Here is a 12,083-nt window from a genome sequence, read left to right on the forward strand (position 1 = left end):
AATTGGCTTCTGTTGAAGCCATACCAAAACGGTTTGCAGAGGGTGAAGTGTTATTCTCAGTGAGGACAATAAGAGGGCCATTGGGTATACTTGGTTTTGGAATTGGTTCAAGAAAATGTCATAATAGAATTGCTTTTACAGAAAGCTTGATTTCTCCGAAATCACTTATATAGTATGATGGAGGAACTCTTTTCTTTTACTCTTATGTTATTTATATTGCTGATCAGCAGTTAAGTTTCAAAATTTACTGTCGAAAATGTCAACTTGATTATATCAGTAATAATTAGAGTGATTTAATTGCTAAGAAAAGACGTGGTTAATGTTAATTCCATCTTTACTTTCTTAATACCTCTTCGTTACATAACATTTTTTTTTTCACATTCCCATCCAAACATGAGAAATAAGAGTATTAGAAGTAAACATCTATGAACCAGTTAATTCTGAAGTGTTGATATCAATTTATTTGGTATCATGACTCAGAAATATCTAAACTGGATCTTGAATGAAAAATCACAAATCGTCGTCTTGTGTATAATGGGAAAAAATCCTTTTGAATATATTGTATACAGTAAGAAACATAAAGAGCCATATTCTTTATCCTACGTGAAATTTTGAATCCATATCTTACATCAAAAGCACGGTTAGCAAGCTGCAACATGTCAACTCTAAGGAATTAAAATCTTCAAAATATTTTTGAACCATTATAACCTGAAACCAAATCTATTCATGATGCTGCCTGCTTTTGTTCATCGATGTCCAGTAACTGCATCTCACGGATAGAAAGTTCAGGTTTTGTGCCTGAGAGTTACTTCATTGATTTGTACAGGAGTTTTGGGTCGATAGTGGTCATCTGTATCTACTTCTTCGATTTCCTGAATAGTCATGACCAACCCATCATCATTAAGGAAAAGAAAAACATTGAAATCTCATTGCCAGGCTTGCCAATAGGTTTTTGTCAGTTCTTGACAAATCATAATGTAATAGTTCTTTAATCGTAGTCTCGGCATGGACTTGAATGTTCACTAAATATCAAATGCGGAAAAGCAGTGAAATATCAAATATCTAACATTGTTCTTCAAATTTTTTATGCAGAAAAGGATCTATACCTGCACGGCATCTTCTCCCTTGATGACACGCCCAAAGACATTAATCTTGTCATTCAAATCTGGTATTGGTGCTGTTGTAATAAATAGATCAAATCCTCCACCTTCATGTTTTGCTTTGGAAGTACCAAGCATAAATGCTTCATGCTTAAGACTGAACATTAAGATTGCTAATTTAGCAAAAAACAACGAGTCAAGGGAATCTCAAGGCAACTGTATAAGACACAATAAAAGCAAATGATGTGCAACGAAGACCTTGTGTCCAGTTGGCTGTAATGTTTTCCCCTCGATGTCCAATCTTCTGTAGCTTCAGGGTTTTCAATTTTACTACCTTGAATGACAAAGTTCTTTATTACACGAGTAAATTGCATCCCTTTAAAGTGACCTTTCTGACTGCAAATACGTTTTAGAAGTTAATACTTTTATCATGCTTGTAGCACAAGGTTGCCCATCCAAAATTCTACAAATGAAAAACAGAGAAATAAACAGACTATTTTTACACTATAACCAGCATGCACTTGAGGTTCATATCTGTATTACAAGGAACTTTGTGATGGAGATCCAAAACCAACACGGAACCACATAAATGGTGATGAAGTGGCAGAGATTCGTGAAAATAACATCAACAACATTTCATCAGCTTGACTCATGAACTGACACAACCACAAATAGCCAAAATATCAACTTCCTGACCCCTTACGATAAAAGAAAAAGGTCCAATCTTGCAAATCAAAACCCATCATTTCTATGCTCAGTAAATATTACTTATTATTGTCATGGGAAGGAATGACGAAGACTAGAGATGCAATCAAAAATTGGTGATCAGTCCCTCTCCCTCTTTTTTCTCCCTTCAAAAACCAAGGAAAAAAGAGAGAACAGAAAAGGTGGATTTTAACATGTTGAAATTCATCTTTATACCTAACTCCTAATTTTCACAAGTTCAAACTTAGGCAAGTGTTTCTTTAAAATATGAAGAACAAAATGTCTTTTAGCCCCTTATTATTTTCGTAGCAGGTTGTTTTGTACATTTTTGAGGATCACATAAGCTCATCCCAGAATTCTCCTTCTTGAAGCATGTGATAAGTCACCAGGTGTTGCATGTGAGGTAGGGAAGAGATGAACACTTGGATTCGTCTACTTAGAGAAGGTTGCCTCGTTAGATCTATATGAACTAGGGTAAATTAATGGTCGTCTCCGCAAAACAAAAAACAAAAAAAACAAGAAGGTGGCTTATTAGATGTATATAAACTAGGAGTAATTTGATTGTCGTCTCCGAAAAAAGAACAAACCAAAGACAAGGAAAGGAAAGAAAAAGCAAAAAACAAGAAGTTATAGCAGTTACACACCTGAAATCAATGAACTCATTGACAATGTCAGGAGAACCATCCTTGTAAAGTTCCACAGTTATCTGTCCTTTCGAGGTGCTTATAAGCTACCAATGACACAGACAAGTTAACAAAGTCTAGAAAGGAAATAAGGATTGCATAACAGAAACGCATTGAAATATGCAATTATAGCCAAGAAAAAACATGGAGGAATACTCCAGCTTTGAAAGAGAAACACCGTTATATGCTACAATGTAAGGAAGATACAAAATGAAAACTGTTCCCTTGAATGGAAATGACAAGTTATATTGAATTATATCACCAACTAAGGTGAAGAACACACGCTAGTAGTATGATCGAAGGAAAGTTGAAGAGGATGAGAGGAGGGAGGGAGGTGGTTGGACTGCCTGCCTGTGACACTGGCATACTCAAAGGTGGTATTCAGTAAATAAATACTAGCTGACAAGAAAGCAGGAAAGAGAATTTTCTGAACTTACAGCGTAATTAGGAATATCTGATTTCTTCCGCTCAATAAACTGCAGAAAATAAAGAGGTAAGGATATACATGAGTGCAAAAGAATACTAAGGTAAATGCAGTTTGTAGGATCTAAATATGAAGTGAATGAAGTTCATGAGAAACCAGGGTTCAAATCATATGAAAGACAAAAATTGCTTAGGTGGTTTCTTGATTCTTCCCATCTGTCTAAATCTAGGTGGGCACAAAAAACCCAGAGCCTATACTTGTGGAAGGTAATAGGTATCTGGTTAATCAAGGTGCAAGCAAGTTGACCCAAGCACCACCAGTTTAAAAAAATCTAAATCTGGACCATAACAAACGGCATATGTTGGTCATTGGAGCTCAAAGAAAGAATATTTGCAATAATATCTACCAACCAAAAATAGGAGTTGTAAAATAATCCATACCTTTCTGTTTGATATACCATCCTGTGTCTGAACAATTGATCTAGGCAGAAGAAAATAAAAAGGTCGAAGTATGAGGAAAAACATCTATCCAAATGCATCTTGTCACAAAATATTCAACAAATGTACAACTGAGGCATTGTTGATGAAACAAAATATCCATCCCATATGGAGGAGTTTGACCATGAATTTTCCATTTGTATTCATGCCCAAACACAACTCCAATTTTCAAATATCTTTTTGGGATAGAGTTAAAGGAAATCGTCATAAAGTTAGATCTGAAGAGTACCAAATACTTCTGATAAAGATAAGACACTATTGAAAGTCTTTTAGTACCAGATAATGTGATCACCAAGCGTCAGAAATGGATATATCAAAACTCAATAAGCTCATGAAAAGGACATGATTAGATTAGTATTGAATACACATACAAGTGGCTATGACAAGTTTTAATATTAGTTCTCTATAAACACAAATAAAGAACCCAGAAATTAGAACATTCCACATCTTAGACTTTACATACAACTACTAACTAGGGCCATGCCATACCTAAACATTCTGTTGCTTCACTTCTCTTCCAAATAATCATAACAAGAAGTACGAATAGGGACCATTACCAACAATTCCAAGTTAAGAACCTTGACAACTGCCAAAGAGAGCTTTGCTCTCTGAAGCAAAGAACATTGCATGAGTTCAAGAACATTGGAAAATTAGCCACTTTGCTACTCTCGGAATGTAGTTTTATCTAAATAACTACATAATTTTACATGTCAAAGCTAAACAATCAAAAGATAGCCAGTAATAAACAACACAAAATAGATAATATCCTACAAGTAGCTAACACAATTTCCAAGAAAAGGCTTTCACTAACCTTCGAGCCCAGTATTTATATGTAGAGAACAGGGAAAACACCATCACAGCAACAATTAGGATGTATACAATAATTGTAGGTACACTGACACCACTTGGCGCCTTCTTCTTTTTGCTTTGCAGTAGAAGAGCTTGAGGTTTTATCCTTGCCATGACACTTAAAAGTTAAAACTCCCTAGTATTAATTCCCTGAAATCATCATAAACAAACAATCACAACTCAACACAAAATTAGCATCCCACCTTTTAAATTAAATCAAAAAAGCAAATAAAAATTTCAACAACCTAAAGGATTCCACAATACTACTCCCTCCCTCCGTCCTGATTTAAGTGTCTTAGTTTGTCTAGGCGCGTAGTTTAATAAAACCCTAACCAATTTGGGGAATTGCAGCCTAGTTGATTCATCAATTCATTTCAAAATATATTTTTTTGAGCTACGCATCAACTGAATTCAGATTCGGCAAAAGATAACATCTTTATATATATGAGCAATTAGGCCAATAAAAGGGGGGGGGGGGGGGGGGGGGAATACCTTGATGTCGCATAAGTGCATTTCAAGCTCAAATTTCAGGATTCTGACTGTGAAATTAATTTCTAACAATTAAGAAATTTCACTTGATTTTCAACAACTCATTGATAATATGGAAAATTTTGGCAAAACGAAAAGAAAATATTGGATGAACCTGAATTGCTTGCGCTGGATTGATTGTTTTTCTTCGTATTTTCGCTGTGATATTTTGTATTCAGCGTGGAATTTTAGGAAAGAAGAAGGCAGTTGGTAAAATATTCAAAAGTTCATTTTTATAAAATACCCTTTTCCAAGAAGTTTAATAATTTATTTACCAAGCAAGTTTTTTTTTTTTTTTTACGTAATAGGTAAACGTGTTTGGTATCATATACTCTAATTCTGGGTGTACTTAAATTTGTATAAAGTTGATCAAGTAAACTCATGTGTGTCTATTTGGCATCCTACATGACAATTCACAGCCTACGTGTATTGTCTCATGTAGGGCGGCGCGTATGTTTACTTGTTCAATTTTATACAAATTTGAGTGTCTATTTGTACATTGGAGTCTGAAGGGTATAAATATTAGATGAAACCAAGTTGGCTCTTTTTTTATGTTTTACATTATTTTATTTTGAACAAACAACACAAATCCCACTATATAGCCTAATTAGATGCCTTCTCTTTAGTTTTTGAAATTATCTTTTGTACTACATTTACTTTGCCAATTACATGTATGTGGCGCACTCAAATACATATGCTCCTATACATGTGAGTTAAATTAAGTGTAATTGTTCCATATACATTGCATCCAAGCGTTATTCTCATGTACCTGAGACACATGAACTCTTTCGCTTGCCTCTCTCCTACCTTGCTCTCCTCTCTTCCGTATATATGTATCTAGTGTGATTCACATGTATTTGGAATACACCAACTCTCTCCTTCGCCCCTTTCTTTTTGTATCTGTGTTTCATTATGTATATGGTATCAAAGATACATGTATCTTAAAATTTGAAGAAGTGGTGTATCTAACTTGAAATTTGGTATAAAACTATTAATTTTTGAAACAATATGTAATTATTTTAAACTATAAAATGAATTAATATTTACGATAGAATTTTTTGTGTGATTTAAGTAATTTTTCTTTTGGGAAACTTACATAAATATACCATATTAAGAAAATATTTACCATTTATAATAATAACATTTTTTTTCACTTGATCACTTTTAATACATATTACAAAAAACAATTTATTATTCACATATAATACAAGTTTTATTGATGAATAATACATTTATCACTCATTTTAATACACTTATAATTCACTGTATCAATTTTTTACCAAACAACCATAATATATTTAAAAAAACAGTTATAATATATATATATATATATATATATATATATATTGCATACATAATTCACTTTTAATACATATTGCAGATTTAACATAGTATTGTTATATATTATTATAAATAATAATAAATAAAAAATATTGCTAAAATCAGTAATTATTTATTAAAAAGTACCAATCCAAGTATTTAGGCAGGAGAATGGGCCTTTAGAGGGATGGAGGTTACAATCCAGTTAGAGATTATTGGGCTTAGGCCTATACTGAAGTAGTGGTATATGGGCCTTTTCGTTCTAACAACACCACGTCATCCCGGCAAATCCTATCTCTATTTCAGGGTGGTCTGTAAATTTTGTCCTTTAAAATATGTAAAAATTATGCAAACCACATAGTATAACATATAAATTACATTTTATCCCTACTCTTTCATAAATTACAGAAATTCCTTTATTTTAATACCTTTCAGATACATAATTGGGAAGCGCGGATACTTAATATAGAGATTTATGTTATCAATTTACTGCACTAAATTAGGGACTAAAAACAGAAAATATAATTGAATCCCACATCAGATACATAATTGGGAAGCGCGATACTTAATATAGAGATTTCTGTTATCAATTTACTGCACTAAATTAGGGACTAAAAATAGAAAATATAATTGAATCCCACAAATCAAGCGTACGGTTCTTTCTTCTAACAATCAGTCATTCGCAAAAAGGTAACATAACTAGAAAATTAAAATTTCAAGTTGTCAAACTGTGTCTCCCTGTTCTTCCAAAACACTGCAGAAGCTTGATACAAAAAAAATCTGGAGTGGAGAGAAATTGATGGTTCATTCCGGCAAGCCACCCTCTCTACGGCTGGAAGATGCAAAATCCTTGCAAGATTGATGGTCTTCGGTCATAGCAGCTACAAGTTTCTATTTTTGTTTGGTTTTTATGGCTGTTTTTCTTTTTATTTTCTTTTGGTTTGGGATGTTGTTTTGGCTTCTTGAACCTTTGGTGTCAAGGGCGTTTATTATTTTATATTTGGTACAATTGCAGCTATGTATTAGTGTGTTATGCAGTTTCAATGGAATCAATGTCGAACAAAAGTGATTGGTCAGTTTCGAATTGTGTTTTGGAAGAAGTTGTCTTGCCAACAAGATACAAAAGAATGTCCAGTAGATTAAGAAAAAAGGAAGAAAAATCCAGATGAAAAACTAACATCAAACATGAATTGTTGTGGGCGATGTGTGGACAAGAAGACCACAATCAAAGAACTTGTACTTTCTTCTTGATAGAATCTTGATCAATACTTTTTTGGAGTACTTTGCTTTTTTAGATCTAATAATTTTCAAATTATAACATTTCTTTCCACTGTTGCAAATGTTTACATTAAAAAGTACTTTTAGCTTACTAATTTCTGATTCAATAAATTGAATTGTTACGTTTTTCAGTTCTGCCTATATTTTTTATTGTTAATTTTTGATAAAGTGAATCCGGTATACATATTGTGTATTGTTTTGTGTTTGATACAAAGTTATTTTTAAAATATACGTTATATTGGTTAAGTAATTAATGTATATGTAACTGCTAATAAGTACTGAAAATACTATTACATTGCATTGATTTGTTTAACATAATGAATTTGATACTTAATTCTTTGAAAAAATTTGTATCGGATAATATAGTATCAAGTGTTGTGATATGTACCAGATAAGAGTTGTGATGTGTATAGGATAAGAGCCATAATGTTAAAAGGTACTAAATATATTACAAATTTAGAGGATTGTAACAATTGTAAATATATAGTATCAGGTTTTGTGAGACACATCAATTTGTGATTTTTAAAGCATGATAAATAATAATTGTGTATCATATACATAATATATTTTTTGGCAAATTTGTATCAGCTTATACACATCAATTTGTGATTTTGAAAGCATGATAAATAATAATTGTGTATCATATACATAATATATTTTTTGGTAAATTTGTATCAACTTATAATATAGTATCAAGTGTAGTCATTTATACCAAATTTATAAGAGACATAATGTTAAAAGGTACTAAATATATTAAAAATTAACTGATTTGTATCAAGTATAAAAATATAGTATCAGGTGTTGTGATACATACAAATTTTTTTATATCGAAAGTAATTGTGTATCATATACATAACAAAGTTTTGAAAAATCTTGTATCTGCTAATAATATAGTATCAACTATAGTGATATGTACTATACTTATAAGAGACAAAATTTAACAAGGTATTAAATATATTGAAAACAAAATGAAAAGCGAAATAAACAATTTTCAACATAAAAACTCTTCACATTTAGAAGTAGTATCTTCAAAAGGGAAGAAATACTCAAAAACACTAATTAATGTATCTTAAAATCAATATCATCAACAACTGTCGGTGAATCGATATATAAAAATCTATTCTACATTAACAAGATCATCTTCTGTTGGTGGAGTGTAGTCACTCTTCGGCCTTGTAGGATCATCATTCTCGCTAACATATTCCGTCTTGGTTGAGACCATACTTTCATAACAGTGTTGCATATCTTGTGCGAAGATAGTCACTTCGAAAATCATTAGATTAGATGTTGATTTCACCGCTCAGAAATTCAACAAAAACAACAAAAAACATTTCGCAATCACTACAAAAAAGAAGAAGATACATTATAAAAATAGATCAAATGTGTAAGTAAAGAAAAATTGATTCAATAGTTACAGACTGTCGCTTTCTTGTTGCATAATATCTTGAACAAATTCCACCTCAAACGAATGTTGTGGATCCAATAGTAACATGTGAATACATAAAATTACAGAAAAATAAAAAAAATAGTAAAATACATACCGTTGGTAATGCAGATCTGGATATGGCCGAGGCAACCTTTCTATCCCTTTTCTTAGGTGTTTTTCCATGTGCCTCCTTTTTAGGTTTTGACTTCTTAGAACTTTGCTTAGCCATTGCTATAGGATCATGCAACCTATTAGACCTGTTTTCTGCCCCGTTAGGATCTTCATAATCAGAGATTCGATTAGTGTTGGTTGTGACTATTTGGGTAATCCCAATACTAAAAGACGGATGATCCATAAAGTATAAGAAAAAAACAAAAAAAAAAGTTGAAGATGAAGAGACTACCTATTTTAAACTCTAAAATTAGTTGAATGAAGAGAAATTAGTTTGAAATTCAAAATTGGAATAATGAATCTGTTGAGAATAATCGGGGAGAAAATTTTGGAGAGGGAATCGTGGGTTGTGGGAAAATCTGAGGAGAAATTATTGGAGTAAATTTAGGGGTGGAAAAGTAAAGTTTAGACTTCTTCAAGAATAATGTATCGGTGGTTTAGTTTTGTGGGAACAATAGGGATTCTAGTATTTTTTTAAAATAGCAGGGAAATATTGAGAATATGTTAACTAAGTGTGTGTATTCTAGTAATTTTTCCTTAAAATATATATTTAATATTTAATCTTTTCTCTTCGACACTTTTAAGTAACAAATAAATTGCTAAAATTGCCCCTAACAATGAAATAACAAATAAATATTCGTAGGGTATAAATTTATATTTTTGTGTTATAATATTCTACAAATTATGTCGTAAAAATATAACAAGTTGTGCTCCGACACCATATACAATATTCCACAAGTTATCAAGTGAAAAAACACTACACATCTACCATACATATTAATTATCATTTTTTTAAAGAAAAAAGGAAGATAATGAACATATGTTTCAAAAAGAATTTCAATTTCTAAACACTAATAAATTTTTAAAAATATTACATAATTTATGTCATGTAACTTAATTTCAATTAAACTTATGTCAAGTGAGACAAAAGTTCTCAGAAGAATTAGATCCGAATAGATGGATGTTTTTGTCAACAAATATTTGATAAATGAGTAGCACTAGCAGGAACAAAATCCATCAACGTATATTTTCATATTAAAGTGTGACTATTTTTCGGTAACTTTTCAAATAATGGCTAAGAACTCAATAATTATACTTGTAAATTGGTCCTCCCACCTTATTTTTACATTGAAATTGGTACATCTCAAAACATTAATCCAAATATTATCTATAGGATTCTCCAAAATGGCTAGCCCATGTTCTACACCACTAAATTAAGATAATTTTCTAGAGAGGTATCATGTTTTAATCAATTCGGTGATGACTTATCAAACTGATTGAAAGACATGTTTACACAAAGAAAATACTATATATTGTCCTTGTCGTATATTTCGTCCGTTCCAATATAAATGTTATTTCAGCCAAAAATAATAAAAATATCTCAAAATAGATATTGTTTTAAAAATTCAAGACAAAATATAGTAATTGCTTTCAATTATATATTTACATTAAAGTTTTCAATTTTCAATAAACATCTATTAAATAGAAGTAATATAGTAAATTATAATTTTTTTAATAAACATAAAATAAGCTAAAATATTATTATTATTTAGAGATAGATAGAGTATAAACAAACACAAGTTACCAAAAAAACAATTTCCTTAGTCCGTGATTCATATAATGATAAATATAACCCACTTATTCCAAGCATTCATCATTCATCAATTTGCTTGCCAAGACAAAGCATAAGTCAACATTGTGTCTCTTTTCTTCTACTAGCATTTACCATATTAATGTCATGTGGTTGTCATAAATCTATTATTTTAGTCCATAGAATTCAACATCACGAAAGTATGAATGCATATGTTATTATTAAACAAAAGTATGTGCAGCTTGGGCCCAAGTAATTTATCATGATTGATGATAAAATTAAAGTAAAATGTGTGTTACGTTAATTGACGATTCATTTTTCTGTCTTAAATTATTTGTCATGCTTCTCTTTTGCACATTTCTTACAAAAAACATGTTATGAACAATTTTGATTATCTTACTTTATTTCATGTCTTAAGATAATATTTCATTTATGTGTTATCATAAATAAAGTGTTTGTAATCATCAAGAACAAATTACTATAAAAGATAAAATGAGAAAAAAAAATTAATTTTATTTTGAACTTCTAAAATAAAAAAAAATTATTTGAGAAAATTATTTTTAAAAATCAATAAATTGAAACGGAAAAAATATTAAATCATTTCATAGTATGTATAAAAACACGTAATTTATTTAGTATTAGTTTAGTGTAAATTTTCCAAATATTGGACCCCCAAATTTTGGAACTTCAATTATTTTTGTGAGACAGAGATAGATGACATGATTTAATAATTCGAGCATTTGTCCAACATATTACTTTAGTCAAAACATGTGTTGTCGAGGTTAAATTTGTAGAAAAAAATAAAAAATTGAAATTGAAGTGCTATAGTAATCATTTTTCTTGCAAGAAGTTGATTGTATACTCAGATGATGTTGCTTAATCTGAAGAATAACGATTGTGAATTTTTTTTTGTTAACAATAAAAAAAAAGTTTGAAATAAGACTCAGGTGTGCTTAAACCCTGAAGTTAATTTTACACTAGATTGTGCAATTTACTTTGTTTTAGTGATTCTTTAGTGCAGATGTCAAGGTGCTAATTAAAATAAGTCTATCTTTTAGAAAACAATATTAGATATAAATATAATTCACAACATTTATAGTTGGCAATATTCTTTTGATATAAATTAAAAGACTTGTTATAATCAAATTAAACTACCTAGATGAAAATCCGTGAATTAGGATGCAACTTGCAAATAATAGAGTCTATTAGGCTATTCAACCATAAATTAATGAAATATAGATTGATAAATACAAATATTGGTAAAGAATATTTTTGTCTTTTTTAAAGAATTAATCTATACTTTTCTCCGATCACAGAAAAACTGTTTATACTACTGCTTAAAAATATCTTTTATTTTTGGTCGTACACCTAAAATTTCAAAAGAAATCTGTAAAAAAAATATTTATTTTGACTTTCTAGAAGCTTGGTGAAACACGCTATAAACCTTACGTACATGTAAAGATTTTTTATATTATTTGCGAACATATCTTAAGCTCTTTCACATTCGTACA

General features: G+C 30.5%; 1 protein-coding gene across 3 annotated transcripts; it reads right to left on the reverse strand.

Moving 5' to 3' along the window:
- Positions 1-503: 503 nt before the first annotated feature.
- Positions 504-5,002, reverse strand: LOC125841011 (peptidyl-prolyl cis-trans isomerase CYP21-4-like). 3 transcript variants are annotated; one of them, XM_049520007.1, is made up of 8 exons: positions 4,902-5,002; positions 4,221-4,408; positions 3,353-3,392; positions 2,926-2,964; positions 2,450-2,535; positions 1,359-1,496; positions 1,107-1,257; positions 733-872 (listed from the first exon to the last, which is right to left on the reverse strand). In XM_049520007.1, exons 2-8 carry the CDS (start codon positions 4,370-4,372, stop codon positions 786-788), a joined length of 693 nt encoding a protein of 230 aa, XP_049375964.1. In that variant the 5' UTR covers positions 4,373-4,408; positions 4,902-5,002; the 3' UTR covers positions 733-785. The 3 variants fall into 3 exon arrangements, with proteins under 3 accessions (XP_049375963.1, XP_049375964.1, XP_049375965.1); XM_049520008.1 differs by having other exon boundaries at positions 4,221-4,376; positions 4,902-4,977; XM_049520006.1 differs by lacking the exon at positions 4,902-5,002 and having other exon boundaries at positions 504-872.
- Positions 5,003-12,083: the final 7,081 nt, after the last annotated feature.

Source organism: Solanum verrucosum, unplaced genomic scaffold (genome assembly GCF_900185275.1).
Source record: "Solanum verrucosum unplaced genomic scaffold, falcon-dt-bn FXZP01000196.1, whole genome shotgun sequence".
NCBI classification, from domain to species: Eukaryota; Viridiplantae; Streptophyta; class Magnoliopsida; order Solanales; family Solanaceae; genus Solanum; species Solanum verrucosum.